The following is an 18,758-nucleotide window of genomic DNA, read 5'->3' as shown; positions in this document are numbered from 1 at the left end:
ATCATGGGCATCGAAGAAGGAGAAGAGGTGCAAGCGAAGGGAATGCGTAATATATTCAACAAAATAATAACGGAAAATTTCCCAAATCTAGAGAAAGATATTCCCATACAAATGCAAGAGGCCTCCAGGACACCAAACAGACCAGATCAAAATAGAACTACCCATGACATAGCATCATTAAAACAACAAGTTCAGAAACCAGGGAAAGAATATTGAAGGCTGTAAGAAAGAAAAAACAAGTAACATACAAAGGTAAACCCATCAAAATCACAGCAGACTTCTCAACAGAAACATTAAAAGCAAGAAGAGCATGGGGTGAGATCTTCTGGGCAATGAATGAAAATAACTTCAACCCAAGGATACTCTACCCAGCAAAACTATCATTCAAAATAGATGGAGCAATAAAAGTCTTCCATGATAAGCAGAAACTAAAACAATATGTGACCACAAAGCCACCCCACTACAAAGGATTCTTCAAGGGATTCTGCACACAGAAAGTGAAACCCAACTTAACCATGAAAAGACAGGCAGCACCAAACCACAGGATAAGAAAAAGCAAGACAGTAGAGAGTAACCTCAAATTAGGTATACCGTGCATACTATCTGATCACAATGCAGTAAAGTAGAACTCAACAACAAAAGTAAAGACAAAAAATATGCAAACAGCTGGAAACAAATAATTCACTACTTAATGAAGAATGGATCATCGATGAAATAAAAGAGGAAATTAAAAAGCTCCTGGAAGTCAATGAAAATGAAAACACAACCTACCGGAACCTATGGGACACAGCTAAGGCAGTCCTGAGAGGAAAGTTTATAGCCATGAGTGCATATATTAAAAAGACTGAAAGATCCCAAATCAATGACCTAATGATACATCTCAAACTCTTAGAAAAACAAGAACAAGCAAATCCCAAAACAAATAGAAGGAGAGAAATAATAAAAATAAGAGCTGAAATCAATGAAATAGAAACCAAAAAAAACATACAAAGAATTAATGAAACAAAAAGTTGGTTCTTTGAAAAAATAAACAAGATCGATAAACTCCTGGCAAACCTGACTAAAATGAGGAGAGAAAAAACCCAAATTAGTAGAATCAGGAATGCAAAAGGGGAGATAACAACAAACACCATGGAAGTCCAGGAAATCATCAGAGACTACTTTGAGAACCTATATTCAAATAAATTTGAAAATCTTAAAGAAATGGACAGATTTCTAGATACATATGACCATCCAAAACTGAACCAAGAGGAAATTAATCACCTGAATAGATCTATAACAGAAAATGAAATTGAAGCAGCAATCAAGAGTCTTCCCAAAAAGAAAAGTCCAGGACCTGCTGGATTCTCTGCTGAATTCTATCAGACCTTTAAAGAAGAACTGATACCAACCCTCCTTAAACTGTTCCACGAAATAGAAAGGGAAGAAAAACTGCCAAACACATTTTATGAAGCCAGTATTACACTTATCCCAAAACCAGGCAAAGACACCTCCAAAAAGGAGAACTATAGGCCAATCTCCTTAATGAACATTGATGCAAAAATCCTCAACAAAATAATGGCAAATCGAATTCAGCAACACATCAAAAAGATTATTCACCACGACCAAGTAGGCTTCATCCCAGGGATGCAGGTGTGGTTCAACATACAAAAATCAATAAATGTAATAAACCACATTAACAGAAGCAAAGACAAAAACCACTTGATCATCTCAATAGATGAAGAAAAAGACTTTGATAAGATCCAACACCATTTCATGATAAAAGCTCTAAGAAAACTAGGAATAGAAGGAAAGTACCTCAACATTATAAAAGCTATATGTGACAAACCTACAGCCAGCATTATACTTAATGTAGAAAAACTAAAACCATTCCCTCTAAAATCAGGAACTAGACAAGGATTCCCACTATCTCCACTCCTATTCAACATAGTACTGGAATTCCTAGCCAGAGCAATTAGGCAAGAAGAAGGAATAAAAGGAATACAAATAGGTAAAGAATCTGTCAAAATATCCCTATTTGCAGATAACATGATCCTATACCTTAAAGACCCAAAAAACTCTACTCAGAAGCTTCTAGACATCATCAATAGCTATAGCAAGGTAGCAGGATATAAAATCAACATAGAAAAATCATTAGCATTTCTATACACTAACAATGAGCAAACGGAAAAAGAATGTATGAAAACAATTCCATTTACAATAGCCTCAAAAAAAATCAAATACCTAGGTGTAAACCTAACAAAAGATGTGAAAGACCTCTACAAGGAAAACTATACACTTCTGAAGAAAGAGATTGAGGAAGACTATAGAAAGTGGAGAGATCTCCCATGCTCATGGATTGGTAGAATTAACATAGTAAAAATGTCGACACTCCCAAAAGTAATCTACATGTTTAATGCAATTCCCATCAAAATTCCAATGGCATTCATTAAAGAGATTAAAAAAATCTACTGTGAAATTTATATGGAAAAACAGGAAGCCACGAATAGCCAAGGCAATACTCAGTCAAAAGAATAATGCAGGAGGTATCACAATACCTGACTTCAAACTATATTACAAAGCAATAACAATAAAAACAGCATGGCACTGGCACAAAAACAGACATGAAGACCAGTGGAACAGAATAGAGGACCCAGATATGAAGCCACACAACTATAAGCAACTTGTCTTTGACAAAGGAGCCAAAAATGTACAATGGAGAATTAGTAGCCTCTTCAACAAAAACTGCTGGGAAAACTGGTTAGCAGTCTGCAAAAAACTGAAAGTAGATCCATGTATATCACCCTATACCAAGATTAACTCAAAATGGATCAAGCATCTTAATATCAGACCACAAACTCTAAAATTGATATAGGAAAGAGTAGGAAATACTCTGGAATTAGTAGGTATAGGTAAGAACTTTCTCAATGAAACCCCAGCAGCACAGCAACTACGAGATAGCATAGATAAATGGGACCTCATAAAACTAAAAAGCTTCTGTTCATCAAAAGAAATGGTCTCTAAACTGAAGAGAACACCCACCGAGTGGGAGAAAATATTTGCCAGCTATACATCAGACAAAGGACTGATAACCAGAATATATAGGGAACTTAAAAAACTAAATTCTCCCAAAACTAATGAACCAATAAAGAAATGGATAAGTGAACTAAACAGAACTTTCTCAAAAGAAGAAATTCAAATGGCCGAGAAACACATGAAAAAATGCTCACCATCTCTAGCAATAAAGGAAATGCAAATTAAAACCACACTAAGATTCCACCTCACTCTTGTTAGAATAGCCATCATCAGCAACACCACCAACAACAGGTGTTGGCAAGGATGCAGGGAAAAAGGAACCCTCTTACACTGTTGGTGGGAATGTGAACTAGTACAACCACTCTGGAAAAAAATTTGGAGGCTACTTAAAAAGCTAGACATTGATCTACCATTTGATCCAGCAATACCACTCTTGGGGATATACCCAAAAGACTGTGACACAGGTTACTCCAGAGGCACCTGCACACCCATGTTTATTGCGGCACTATTCACAATAGCCAAGTTATGGAAACAGCCAAGATGTCCCACCACTGACGAATGGATTAAGAAAATGTGGTATCTATACACAATGGAATTTTATGCAGCCATGAAGAAGAACGAAATGTTATCATTTGCTGGTAAATGGATGGAATTGGAGAACATCATTCTGAGTGAGGTTAGCCTGGCCCAAAAGACCAAAAATCGTATGTTCTCCCTCATATGCGGACATTAGATCAAGGGCAAAAACAACAATGGGATTGGACTTTGAGCATGTGATAAAAGCGAGAGCACACAAGGGAGGGGTGAGGATAGGTAAGACACCTAAAAAATTAGTTAGCATTTGTTGCTCTTAATGCAGAGAAACTAAAGCAGATACCTTAAAAGCACCTGAGGCCAATAGGAAAAGGGGACCAGGAACCAGAGAAAAGGTGAGATCAAAAAGAATTAACCTAGAAGGTAACACACACACACAGGAAATTAATGTGAGTCAACTCCCTGTATAGCTATCCTTATCTCAACCAGCAAAAACCCTTGTTCCTTCCTATTATTGCTTATACTCTCTCTACAACAAAATTAGAAATAAGGGCAAAATAGTTTCTGCTGGGTATTGAGGAGGTGGGGGGAGAGGGAGGGCGCGGAGGGGGTGGGGCAGGTGGGAGAAATGACCCAAGCCTTGTATGCACATATGAATAATAAAAAAAAAAGAAATATTTTAACTTTTTAAGTGACAGTAATACTGTCTCTTTTTCAGGGCTGTGACATTGTTAATTAACATGAAACATTCTCATATTCTCAGGAACCAATTAAACTAGTTAGTTATATAGACGTGTTCCTTTACATTTAGGGAATAATTATTATAACTCATGGAGTCTCTCCCGGGTATCATAATCACTTGTCTCTAGTAGGCAGAATCAGATTACTCATTTGGTGATCAGCTCACCATACTCACATATGTACATAGATCTAGGGCCTTTTCTGAAATTTAAAGATGACTGACTAATAAAAGGTTGGATACAGCCTTTGCCAAAGAGTTAGGTCAGTCTCTTATTGTGATGCTAACCTACACATTAAAGTAGTGGCACATCCCTCTCCCCACTGTCTCTTCACATTCTGCAGGGCATACGAAAGCACAGGCAGATAGGTTGACTTTGGGGGAATTCTGACAAGACAGCCCTTCCTCAGAATTCATGGTAAACATGCATTTCATCTTTTTCAACAGGTGCAAACCATACATTGTCTTATAACATTAAAATTTTAGATATTTTGAAAAAGCCATACTTTTACCAAATGCTATTTTTACCTTTTCTTTTCAATGACATTTTAAGTCATCCACCGAACAACTGGCACTTGAATATGTACTACCAGGGTCCTTTGCATTTCTCTGCTGAAATAAAATGATATGAAATGTCCTCCAAAGGCTTGTGTGTTAAGGCTTAATTGCCAGCTTATGGGCTTTGAGGAAGTGATTACATTAAGAAGGCTCTAACCAATCAATGATTATTAATCCACTGATGGAGTCATAATTTGATGACAGTATTGGAAGGTGGTAAAAACTAGGAGGTGGAACCTGGTTGGAGGAAATATGTTACTGGGGTCATGTTTTTAAGGGTACATCTTGTCCCTGGCCCTTTCTTGACTTCCTCTGCTTCTGGCTGCCATGACATATGCATCTTTCCTCTGCCGTGTCCTGCCACCATGATGTTCTGCCTCACCACCTCAGCCCATAGCAGTGGTGTCAGATGACTATGGAATGAAACCTCTGAAACTGTAAGCCAAAATAAAGCTTTCCTTTTTTAAGGTGTTTTATCTTAGGCGTTTGTCTTAGTGACAAGTCTGACTAACATATCTGCCTTGTGTCTCTGACCACAAAGCACATTTCTTAAGGATAGGGCTTTAAAATATGGATTTCATAGAGCTCCATCACCATCACTCTGTGTGGTATATACAGATTTGAAAGGTTGCAAGTCAGCCTCAAAATAGGGATCAGATCCATTCCACACGTTCTGCTTCCAGGCAAAACACCTAGTGTAACACTCTGAACAGGTTATTTATCCATAGAGTTTGCTTATTGACTTGACAAAACTTTTATTTCTGTAAAGGAACCTAAAGGCAGAAACTATTTCTTATCTATAACTCAATTCCAGGAGAGTTCACCCCTTCCTTCCTTCCTTCCTTCCTTCCTTCCTTCCTTCCTTCCTTCCTTCCTTCCTTCCTTCCTTCTTTCCTTCCTTCCTTCCTTCCTTCCTTCCTCCCTCCCTCCCTCTCTCCCTCTCTCCCTCCCTCCCTTCCTTTCTTTTTTTCTTCCTTCCTCCTTCCCTCTTGCCCTTCCCACTCTTTCTTTTAGTTTTCTGAGACAGGGTCTTGCAATGTAGCCTGGGTTGAACTAGAACACATGACTCAGTCTCCTGAGTGCTGGGATTATAGGCACATACCACCACACCTGGCTTTCCAGGATAATGATTAAGATACTTTGTACATATTTATTAAGTGATCATTTTATCTGGGAAAAGTCAGGAATGGGAAAATTACTACTGATGAGCTTATGAACTTTTTATAGCTTAAGATCCTTGCCTTCTCATGTCCTATTTTCAATTTCCTCTATATAGAAAATAATATTGAAGTAGAAAGCTCCACACTTATTTTGTTTCAATCAAGCATAATCACTCAGTGATGTACAGTAACTCTGTGAAATCATCTCCTTTGAAAAGCAGGATATATCTGTGAACACAGAAGAATGTGTAGATGAGGGAGTTACTAATTGCAAATTTGTTCTCAATCTACAAAGCTGTGACTCAAAAATGTTAGGAAAACACTCAAATGCCTTACTCTAAGACTGACTTTTTCCAGGTTTGTTCTGAAAGAATAATAATGATAATGCTAATCTTTAGTAGGAACCATGCTTCATGAAGTACCAGGAAACACACACTTATTTCTCACCAAAGTCAAGGTTACTAGCTAAAGGTCTCAGAGCCCATGAATGAGGAAATATTGTCTTTCAGCTCTTTCCATAACTCACTTGGAGCCTGAAAAGAGCAGGCTAGAGGCACTCATTTTCCTGTTTGTTACAATTCTGCCCCTCTTGTGTATGAAGATGTTTCATGTTCCATCCAGTTGAGCAATCCTGAGTCTCTCTGCACTTACTACACTCTAATCTGGACCCTTTGGATTTTTAAATGTCCACTTCAAAAAGAATTTATCAGTTCATCCAAATAATCCTCAATATATGTCTGAACACGTCTATACTGGTTGCCTCTGGCTTGTGCCAACTGTTCTCATGCAGCAGGTGGCCCCTCTTCCAGTTTTTCTTTATAGAAGTACTAGAGTAGATAGTAACTTAATAGAAAAAACTTGGATTTTTCTCCCCACCCCACTTTTTTTTTTGTGGTTTGTTTTGGCTTGCAGTGTTTCTAATGCTCTTGGGGATATATGATTTTATAATACATCTTCACAAAAATTTTGAGAAATGAAAAAGCTGAGGAGTAATGTCCTTCTAGTCCCACACTGAACTGTGAAAAAAAAGAACTATAGAACCCATGAGAAATAGTTTAAATTTCCCAATCTGCCATTAGTATTAACTTCACCTGTGATTCAGTGACTAAGTCTCAACTTCCTCATCTGGAAATCCAGAGAAATTAGTACCCCCCTTTCAAGGCTGCAGTGAGGATTAAGTGAACATGGTGCACAATATTTATAAGAAACAGCACATGATATACACATTGCCATACGTGTGCATGTATGTAGTCTGAACGCAATGCATAATATACAAAAGGTAACTGGCATTGGAATCTATGATAGTCACAGTTACAATACTGATGCTAGTGATGATAATAGAGACGATAATAACAAAGGGCTCGGTAGGCCCTGACTGGTACTCTCCTTTTGGAGCGTGGCACACAGAACTGTCTTACTGGGAGAATCATGGATGAAGCAGGTGCAGGTGTATGTCTAGAAGATGCTGTGGAAACCCATGCACTCTCTAGTTTATTTCCGGATTTTTTAGATTTAGATTGTCTAGGGCTAACCAGATGGATATGTGGCCTTTTAATGTACACACTTTGAGAACTAAATCATCTTGTTAATTGTATATGTAACTGTGTATTTGCGTTTGTGTTTTGTGGTTCTAGGGATAGAGCCCAGGGCATTGCACATGTTGGGAAAGCACTCTACTACTAGCTACTGCCCCATCCCCTGTTAATTGTGAATTTGATAAACCTAAAAGAGTAAAGCAAGAGTTAATAAGAGCTATCCAGCTGGTTGTTTGGTCAAAATACATTAAATTTTGATATTTTAAAATAGAAGATTATTCTCAAACAGGATTCCAAAGTGGCAGCCTGAGACCTAAATTTTGCTCCTGGATATACATTTATTTTTTGGCCTGTCCAATCTTAAAACAACAACAGAAAACAATAAACAAAAACTGAATTAAGTGGCCAACATTCTAAAAATTAGCAATTTCACATTAATCAAATTCCAGATTTTTGGCTTCTCTTCAAAAAGCAGATGATCAGCAAGCCTTGGTCCCATTCCCAAATGGCACCTTTAATAGACACCTGGGGTCTGGCAGGAGGTCACATGTTCTCAGCACACTGATCTCCATCTACATGCACTTTTCTTACCCAGGAGGCACTGAATATTCCAACAACCCTTGGATGCCGTTCCTTAGCATTGGGGCATGTTGTGCCCAACAGGACAATATTCCCTCCCCTGAACAATGGGCCTAAATACTAAGCTGCTTTTTTCTCATAGTCAAGCCAGAACAAGCAATGCTGCTTTGTATTCAGCCCCAGGCTTCTTCCAGTACGTCTTCCAACTGTGTTTACCTCCTTAGGAGCTGTCAAGCCCTTCAGATGAGATAAATGCAGTACTCGACACCACACTTAGAACTCATCTCAACTGGTAGTCTCAGAATTCTCAGAACCAATTGCAGCTATGATTATCATACGCTCTTGCCTTAGGATTTTGAACTCTGTACTAGGCAAGCAGCTTGCCAATCTGTTCATGTCCTCTCTGGGAGTTATCTTGCCCTCCCTGGCCACCACTTCTGGATTAAGGCCTCTGGTGGGGAGCCCACCGAGAAATAGGTCTGTTACTAAACTGGTCATCTCCAACCACCAAAGTGCACTGTGGGGAGAGAGAGGGTATGGCCCACAATTGGCATGGTGCTGTGGTGCTGACAGAGAATTTATTAAAAAACACAGTTGGAATTTATCAGAGGGTTTGCGCTAAAGATCTGTGTCGAGAAACAGCTAATACTTCAAGCACTAAACACATTTAGTGTATAGTCTTAGGGATCTATAAATGAATGATTGGATCTCATACTAAAACCAGGTTTGAAAGTAAGCTAAAACATTTAGATACCTGTAATGGTTTCAGGTGTGTCCCCCATTTCCAATCCTTCAAAGGAAGTTTCATAGTCCTAATGCCCCATATTTTATTGGAGAAAGGACTTTACAGAGGGAAACAAGTAAAATGAGGTCATTAGAGTGGGTCTTAATCCAAAATAAGTAACCTCCTTACACCTTGACCTTGGATTTTTAGTCTCTAGAACTGTAAAACAAGAGATATTCTTTGTTTAAGCCAGCTAATTTGCAGTACTTTGTTGAGGTATCCTTAGGATAATTTAGCCAATTTAAAAAATCAGAAATGATGAAGAAAATCAACATGGTCCCCAAATGGTTTTCTCTGAATTGTTTCAAACAAGAGTATCCATATCTGTCCTCCAGGAACCCTAGCATAGCACAGGCTGCTGATGTCTGGAAAGAACTGAAATGCTAGCACTTATAGATAGCCCATGCCCAAATCAGAAGTGATCAAGGCAGACCAGCAGAAGCCAGCCCCATAAAAATGTATGGGATCTTAACTGAAACTGAGGAGTATCAAAGCATACTTTCAGAAACATATCCTAGCTCTCCCTGCTGCCTCTTCCGTTTGCAGAAACTCCGGTGGAACTTCACACGTCATTCTTTGCTTCTCAGTTAGCAAGAGACATGGCATTGGTGTTTGTAGTCATGCCTTCTTTCTCAAGGGCCATTTGTAACAATCAACATTTGGTCTGTTTAGTCACTATACACGTGTTATGATTTGGGTATGAAGTGTTTCCCCAAAAGGATCATGTGTTGAAAGCTTGGTTCCCAGCCAGAGGATCCAGTCATTAGGTGATCAATGGAATATGGTATCTTTGACCTAATCAATGAGTAAATTCCTTGATGAATTTGTGGTATGATGGCATGGTTGAGAGGTAGTGAAGAGTGGCAGGTAGAACCTGGTTGGAGGTGTGTCTTTGAAGGGAATATCTTGTCCTTGTCCCTTTTCTGTTACTCTCTTTCCTGAATGCCATGAGGTGAGCAGATTTTCCCCACCATGACCTTCCCCCATGATGTTTCTGCCTTGCTAAAATCCTAAAACCAATGAATCCAGCCAACTATGGAGTGTAGCCATGAACCAAAATAAATATTTCCGTCTTTAACCATTCTCTCAGGTATTTGTCACATGAATGAAAAACTGACCAGCACTGCACTTCAATACCCTCATGAACTAAATAAATTCTTAGTAACGTGGATGAATGATTTCTCTATTCATTTGTTTGTATGCTCTGTCTGGCACATGAAGGACAGATTAAAGATATTTCTACATCCTGAGCACATCTACTTTGGGAGGGGTCTACTTCATTTCCCATCAAATATATTCAAATGTAGCTCTAGTCTCAAATGAAATACAATATTTTGCTGTAACAGCCATTCGAAAGGCTTTTTTCCTTTTGCATTTGAAATTATGTGGTAAGGGTAACTCACTTAGTTTTTGAGAGGCTTTGAGATTTCAGCAATCATCATGCATAGTCTGCGATTCCACCAAAGTGAAGAGAGATGATGGGCAAATTGTTTCCGAACACAATACATTTCTCATGAATTCTAAGAACTGTCACACAGCTACAGTTTGCAGACATTTAAAAGGTAGCAGGGGCACAGCTTCAGAGTTGGAGCTCTGCAGCCCGCATTCAAATCCTGGTTCCATCACTTGGTGCCTGTGTGACCTTGGACAAGTTTCCAAACCTCTGTATGCTTCAGTTTCTTCACCTGTGCCATGGGGCTAAGACAGTTGTGAAGTTTAAATGTACTTAATACACATGCTATATGTCTAACAGATATTTTCTATTAGCATGTAATTGAATATTTATTGTTGATTTTGTAGTATCTTTTCGTTTTTAATGGAAATAATACTTTAGCTTTTTTCAGGCCTCAAACATTTTTGTAGGCCCCTGAAAAGTGGCATACCCTATGCACTATGATAAACTACTCTGAACATGAAGTGTTCCAGGGCAAAGGAAGGGGTAGATGAAAATTTAAGGGGCTATAGCTCATTTCTTTCAAGACGTTTGATAGCTATCCACTCACAAGGCTTGCAAAATCAGAGTAACACAGAAAAGTGGCTCTTGCCTTGTTGCTTGATAATAAAGTCACCATTCATTGACACTATTCGCCAGACACTATGCTAAATGCTTTTCATGGATTATTTTATTTAGTAATTATAGTAACACTATCTTTATATATGAGGAAAGACTGAGAGAAGGTTAATACTAGCTCAAAGCCACACCGTTTGAGATTGCCAGGGTTGAAAAATCTAGAAAAATTATCATCCTACTAAGTCTATCAATCTATCTGGCAGAAGAAATAACAGGCTGGTTTATAGTTAAGGAAACTGAGGCCCTACAAAGTGAAGTCATTTTTCTAAGACTACAGTGAGTTTAGAACTTGGATGTTTCTCCAGGGTCTCTTTCACTTCCCATCTTGCCCAGGACACACAAAGCAGTCACATTTACTAAATACATGGAGCTTTCAGTAGCCATCTGTCCATTTATCCATGGAAAATTGATGGCATAGCTCTCTAATAAATGAACTATTCTCTATATTATTGGAGCCATTGCTAACATCCTCATATATCAAGTGTGGTGGTACTCATCTATAATCCAAGCTTGGGAGGCTGAGGCAGGATGATCACAAGTTAGAGGCTAGCCTGGGCACTTTAGCTAGAACCTGCCTCAAAATAAAGTAAAAAAGGGTTGGAGATGTTAGCTCATTGGTAGAGTACTTCCCTAGCATGTGCAAGACCCTGAATTTAATCCCCAGTAGTGTAGAAAACAGAGAAACAACACCCTCATATGACTGTGGCAATTTATTACTCTAAGGATGTCTCTTCAAGAAGTATGCTTCATCTATCAACTAGAAAGAATTATGGAACCTGGTCTGTTGTCCTGGTTGCTTGGGTGCACCGGGTTAAATTGAGAACTCAATCACAATAACTGATTTTCCTCATATTTAGATCCTGGTCTCTGCTCTCAGGCACAGCCATGACTTCTATTTTCCCACTCCAATGTTTAAAGCCTTTTCTTCATTGTAAACTGTCTGAAATTCTCTGGAGAAGAGATCCTGCTTAGAGACAACTACATGGTGGTTTCTGGAGGTCTCAGGTTTGCCACATGTACATCTGAATCAAATCAAACCTAATAGTACCTATAGCTGCCTGTCAACCAGTGGGGGAACTAGGCCAAATAAACATGTGGGGAAATAAATCTGGTGCCAATCAAAATAAAGCTCTACTCCTCACTCACCCAGGTGTTGATTTAACATCAGAGATGGATTTGAATCTCAATTCCTATCATTTATCAGCTAGGAGTCTTGAATAAGTGACTTAACTCCTTCAGTTTCAGGTTTTTAGGTTGAAAAATGGAAGAGTCAAAGAACTATTATCAACCTTATGGAGTTGTTTTAAGGGTTAAATGAGACAGTCTATATAGCATAGAAGGCACTCAACCATTGACGGATGGTGTTATTATTATTTCCATCTATTCACTTACTATATGTGTGGAGCTTACTATGTGCCAGATATTGTTCTAGTAAGAATTTGGAAATCTTAACCAATTTAATCCTTATCATTTCCTTTGAGGATGAGTACTGTGCTGTCCTCACGTTGTGGATGGAGAAAACAAGCCACAGAAAACTAAAGGCAACAACACAGATATTAAATGAATATATCAGACAAGTGGAAGAGCCAGGATTTAAACCCAGGACTCCATACTTTAAAGGTTATGCCCTTTATTACTGAATTGGCCACTTCTTATAAGGCATGTCACCAAAGCAGTGTACCTTGGAAAAATTTTGATATTGTGTCTTTGTTTACAACAGAGTTGCTCTTCTTTACCCTCTAGTCCAAAAAATAGTTTTGGCAAAGGTAAGATTCTTGGTAAAGTTTGAGATTCAGAGTGGGCGTCTACAGCATGAATGTGGGGATGTTTACAGGGGATAAGAAAGCCCTTCCTGGGAGCAGCAGAGGAGCGAACTACCCCTTATGACCCTTGCTGGTCAGGGTTGCATGTACTAACTTGGGAAGGCTGAGCTCAACCTTTTTACATACTCCAGGTTGATGGAGGCACCTTGATAGAGGAGAATTCATAGAGTTGGCTTTTTTCCTTCTTCCTACCTTGATTGGCCCAGAGAGGACCATTTTACAAGAGTCCAGGGGATTTTCAGATCTTGGATCTTTGGGCCCAGTTACCCTATACTCAGGCTCCATAGCTCAGTGAACAGCAAATGAACAGGTAGAGTTGAGCACTACCCTGCTTCAAGAAAAAATGCAAATGACAAATACCGTGTACCAAGAATCCCTATATTATATTTCTTACAAAAAGTATCTGAGCACAGTTAGAATGTCAAAGATATTTAATCCTATCCCAGAAAAGCTCATTAAAGGGTTATCAGCAAGAAAGCAGAAGGAAGAATGGAAGACCCATTTGGTGAATCTTTTGAGGATGATTTAAATAAAAGTATTTTTCCTAATAACATGCCCTAATGAAGGCATCAGTTCAGCTCTTCTACTCAGTTCTGTGAAGTGGAAGCTAGAAACTGGATTCCAGGATACTGTCAATCAACTATGCAATGCCCTGTATTTACAACGATAAACAACAGAACTTGTCACATTGTGCCAGCCTTTCAGTCCCTTGTTCTTCAGTTAAGATAGGTTATTATGCTCTTGTAAGAACTCCTCAGCCAAACCTGTAATTGCAGTTCTTTCAGTAAGTGTTAAGATTCTGGCAATTAGTAAATTCTACATGAGAAGAATTATTAACTGTTTTGAATGCAGCCAACATATTTTTGGTAAACAGATTTAATGGACCAGTCACAATGCCCTATTCAGCTTTATTTTGACAACACTGTAATTTGTAGCAATCTAGATTGGCAGTAGACAAATAAGCAAGACAAACCACTTGCCATGGTTTTCCCCTCCCAAGAATAGTAGGAAAATACTCTGGTTCCCCACTGATGTGTGCACATGCATTAGTGCACACATCAGAAATGCACCTGTTTTCACGGTAGGTGCATTTTTTTTTGCATGGATAGTTCTTTTTCTTTTCCCAACATTTTTGCTTTGTTATACTGGAGTTCGAACTCAGGGTTTCCCACTTACTAGGCAGGCACTCTATCATCTGACCCAAGTCTCCAGCCAATTTCTTTTTTTTTCTCTTTGGTCCTATCTTTTGCATTTGATAGGAAGTTCATGAAATGTAGAAACCATATCTCCCATTTCTTTGTTTTCATCTAGATGTCCAACAGAGTTTTCTACATAGAGTAGAAGCTAAATAAACCTAGAACTCTTCTTTAGATAATACTTTCAGAGCATCTTTACAATCTATACATGGAAAGTAACCTCCCTTATTTATACTAAAATATTATATTCTAAACATAAAAGTTTTATCTCAATCGATTACATTGCTCACTTATTCTCCACGTAAGTTCTGATTGACTTTCAGTGGCATTCTGAATCAGATACTTTCCATTTTCCCTGAAGGCAAGTCCTCAGAGGAGCTTCTGCAATATCATGGTCAATGGCAGCGCTGTTATGAGAATGTGGCTTCTCAAGAAAACTCCAAAGATGAAGTCAGAATCCATCTAAAAATTCTATTCCAAAGATGAAGTCAGAATCCATCTAAAAATTCTATTCCAAAGATGAAGTCAGAATCCATCTAAAAATTCTATTCCAAAGATGAAGTCAGAATCCATCTAAAAATTCTATTCCAAAGATGAAGTCAGAATCCATCTAAAAATTCTATTCCAAAGATGAAGTCAGAATCCATTTCAAAATTCTATTCCAAAGATGAAGTCAGAATCCATCTCGAAATTCTGGGCTGCTGCTTTAAAAAATCCTTTATTTTGTGCTCATTCCTTAGGTCATGGACTAAAATGCAATAGGGAAGAAGAGAGGAGGGCCTTGGAGACTCCAGGCATTCTGGGGAAAAAGAGCTTTAATTCCCCCAGTCACTCTAGGAGCACAAGACCTGATGGAATCAGGTTCCATAGTGACCCATAAAAAATTAAAGCCTGGGAGTTTTTCACAACCTTCTAGCCTTCTGATTTCTAATTATATTCAGAGGATTAGATCAAATTAATTTTGGGAAACTGAAATGTTTATTCGAATTTGGAGGGCCAATAATAGTTGTCCTAAACACATGTTAAATAGATAAACGATTGGAGGAAGCTTGTCTGAGTGTCAGATATATTCCTCATCACTCTACCATTTAGAGCCACACTCCTTTGGTTTTAGTTAACTAACTGCAAGGAGATGTAGGTCAGTGTTCAACAAAGACTTTTGAGATGAGTGGGTAAGCTTTGGTTTGCTACTAATAGTTTAATAATGGACCAGCAAAAATCCTGGCAATTTATCAATTAGCTACCATGAGCCTGTACCAGTGGGATCCACCTCACCCCTGGAGTGTAGAGGACTATTGAACAAGTAGGAGCAAGAGCCTGTAATGACCAAACATAGAAAGACAGGATACTGGGTGGTAGGAGATGCAGGAAACAAGCCAGAGATAGTGGATGCTTTTTCTTACACAGTGTTTCCTTAGGTCACTCAGGATTGGCAAATGAGGAGGAATAGGTGGAGGACTGATGAAACAGAGTTTCTCTTCTAACCCTTGAGCTCACCTCACTCCAGTTGCCCACTGTCCAGTCTGATGGACACAGGATATCTCTGTTACAGGAAATGAGGGCCTTGGGCTTCAGCAGGTGCTGACAGTCTGTAGCCGGGAGAGCCTGCTCATCAGCGCCCGTGGTCTGGATGCACAACACCGTCCGCTTCTTCTCTCCATAGGGCCCGCATGTTGTAGAACATGCTTCCCACTCCCCTGCCCACCACCTATAGGCAGACACAGACATATGAGAACATCACCCGAAGCACACAACCATTTATCCAACCACTGGAAGGAAAGCAGCAGGTGAACCCTGTTGACAGAACTGGGAGAATCCTGGAGATGCGCCAGCCCCCTGGGGGGGTGTTCTGCAGACAGAGCCAGGTGACTCATTCAGTCATAGCTCCGAAGCCTAGCAGAGGCTTGACATAGTAGATGCTAAATGAGGATGGTTTTTTGGATGAAAAAAACCATTCCCTCTCTTTTCTGTCGACAGAACTGAGGTCCTGATTTCTGCTGTGCAGCTTCAAACAAGCCTTTTCAGAGCTGGGGATAGAATCTAGGTCCAGCTCTTCAAACAACTTTTAACCCCACCTTCTCATCTGATAAATGTGTGTAACATTACTACTTTATATAATTGCTGTCAGTTAAGTGAAATACCAATTCACGTAGTATGCACGGCACACACAACTCAATCACTTGTGATACATTGGCATTTTGACTGTTGGTATTGAATAAAACAATCCAATTATCCTCTAGATCTCCTGACTCTTATCTGAGTGTTTTTATATTCCAATGTGAAGTAGGTACAAGCACACCAATTTTTATTTATTTAAGAGATTATAAACCAGGCACATTGCTTTCATTTTTGCCCTTTTATCTCCTACAGTCCATTCATATTATCATGGGTCTTTTTCATAAGAAAGCAGTAGAAAGAGAAGAACTTAAATAGGATATTTTCTTGTCAGCTGTTCCTAACAAGCAAAACAGTTGAAGCTGTTGGTTAAATTAATATTCTGGATTCTCTGAAAACAAACTAATGGCATATGCCCATGTTATGAGTTATTTACTCATGGTTCCAGGATGTGTGTCCACTGGTTACATGAAATGGCAGGGGCCTTCCTAGGAATCTTATAGTTTCTTTCTTATCCATCATTGTGCAAACTTCCCAAATACAGCAGACAGAACAAGTGTCTTCTCCCAGTGTGAATTAGGTCTACTACTGCTCCTATGGACAGCCTGCTTCATCTTTCCCTATAGTAATTAAGTGGACTCCTTCTACTTTTCATGGGGAAATAGTTTACCATGGGAAGTCCTTCTTTCCTGACTTTAGAAAAGCTTCTTGATCTTGAGATCGTATTGAATTTTGGTGATTCCAAAGAAGACAAAATTTTGTACTAATATTTTTGTTTACTAAACATTGGATTTTCTTGGGTTACAATGTCTTGATTCTCTTGCTTTTTAATTTTATTTGTTTTGTTTTTTTATCCTCCCCTTTGCCTTCTCTTGTTCCTCTTCCATAATTCTCATACATTTAATCTCAAGTTTAAAGTTATAAACGAAAGCTCTTGCTCAATTTCATTGTATTATTCAGTTAATAAGTAATTAAGACTGATTATTTATTCTTTGGTGTTTAATTCTGACTGTATTGCATGGATAAAGAGGTAATATTTGACAGTATGAAGTGAAACCAAACAAATGTCCACTGTATTAATCTAATTACTTTGTTCTACCTCTGACATTTCCGTCAGGCGCACCTCTGAATATATAAAATGTCATTCTGGAAAGGCCTTAATCTGAGCTGACTGAAAGCCTAATTTATCTAATTACTTGCTACAGGGCTTTCAACTGTATCGTAACAAAGTGATAAGGGACCTTGTTTTCTCTTCCTGGCACTTCCTCCACAACCCACTGGGAGTAGAAGCACATGTGCTTGTGCTGTGATCAAAACGTGCTGTCCGAAGTGTGTTGGAAGCTTAATCCCCATTGAAACAGTGTTGGGAGGTGGGGCCTCATGGAGGGTCTTTAGTCATGAGGGCTCTGCCCTCACGATGGGTTAATGCTATTATAAATGGAGTTTGTGGGACTAGGTTTGCTCTCTTTCACTCTCCTGCTGTGTGAGGATACAAGGTTTGTCCTCTCTTGCCTCCTTTTGCTTTCCACCATGTGAAGATGAAGCAAGAAGGCCCTCACCAGACCAGACACTAGTGCCTAGATCTTGGACTTGACTTTCAGCTTCTAAAATTGTGAGAAATACATTTTTGGTTGTTTATAAATTACCCAGTTTTTGGTATTCTGTTATAGCAGCACAGACCAGATTAAGATAGCTTGTCACCAGTTTAAAGTGAAAGCCTTTTTGTTTTTCCTGCCAAGGTCCTTCAGGCTCAGGTCTCAGGAGCCATTGTTCCTCTCATTTTGTTTGGTGTTTGCCATAATCCCACCCCTGCTGACAGATCAATAACAGAATATTATTTTGCATTTATGGAAGATTTTATATCTACAGAAGATTTTTAACAGAAGAATGTTACAACGCTCAAAGTGACTGGTGAAAAGGGCAACACAAGATGATAGGCAAAGAATTCAGAGACAAAATACCCAGCTGAGACATTTACTCTTCCCCTTTCTGGTTTAATCAACACAGAATTAACAGTGAGTTTGCCTGGCTCATGTTTATACCATATGTTTCTCTTACCAGAATGCCAAGGATTCCCTGCTTGACTACACTTTTGTCAGGCTCCTGAACCTTCTGCTAGGCCCAATCTGTGCATAGCCTTCTAAAATTCAGTTTTAGCAGAGAATTCTGCTAAGTCAGCTTGACAGGAAAGCTCACCTTAGATGAAGAGTCCGATTGGGATCTTCTTCCTGTACCATCCCTCAGGTGACATCTGATAACCCTTGCTTAGCTTTAAGAAGAATCCTTTTAGTTCAATTTATTCCAAATTCCCCCTCAACCCTAATGTCTTCTCTTACTGATTTCCATTCACTGGCCCCCATCCTACTCCTCAGCTGCAATTTCCATTTGTACATGTTGTATTTGGAGTGGGAGCCAATTTTGTTCCCACTGAAAATTACCATTGTAGTGATTCCTATACCTTCCATGATGGTCTTGAATACAGTTTTTGTTAGTGTGCTTTAACAAGTATCCATTGAATAATGTTTTCTTTAATAACACCTAACATATAATTGGACAATTGATTGTGCATTTTCTGGCTTGTTTTTTAATCATTCAACATTTGTTGACGTCCTCTCAGTTATGATGTAAAAGTCCTAAGGACCACAGATA

The 18,758-nt window shown here is 38.9% G+C and overlaps 1 protein-coding gene across 1 annotated transcript in view; it reads right to left on the bottom strand.

The window, feature by feature from the left end:
• The window catches only part of Adamts12 (ADAM metallopeptidase with thrombospondin type 1 motif 12), a 326,530-nt gene that overhangs the window by 48,131 nt on the left and 259,641 nt on the right, over positions 1–18,758 (bottom strand). The window contains exon 18 of the mRNA XM_074077647.1: positions 15,492–15,702. Coding sequence (XP_073933748.1) covers positions 15,492–15,702 — 211 coding nt within the window. The remainder of the gene's footprint in view (positions 1–15,491; positions 15,703–18,758) is intronic.

Source organism: Castor canadensis, chromosome 6, assembly GCF_047511655.1.
Source record: "Castor canadensis chromosome 6, mCasCan1.hap1v2, whole genome shotgun sequence".
NCBI classification, from domain to species: Eukaryota; Metazoa; Chordata; class Mammalia; order Rodentia; family Castoridae; genus Castor; species Castor canadensis.
This window is presented reverse-complemented; position numbering and strand designations above follow the sequence as displayed.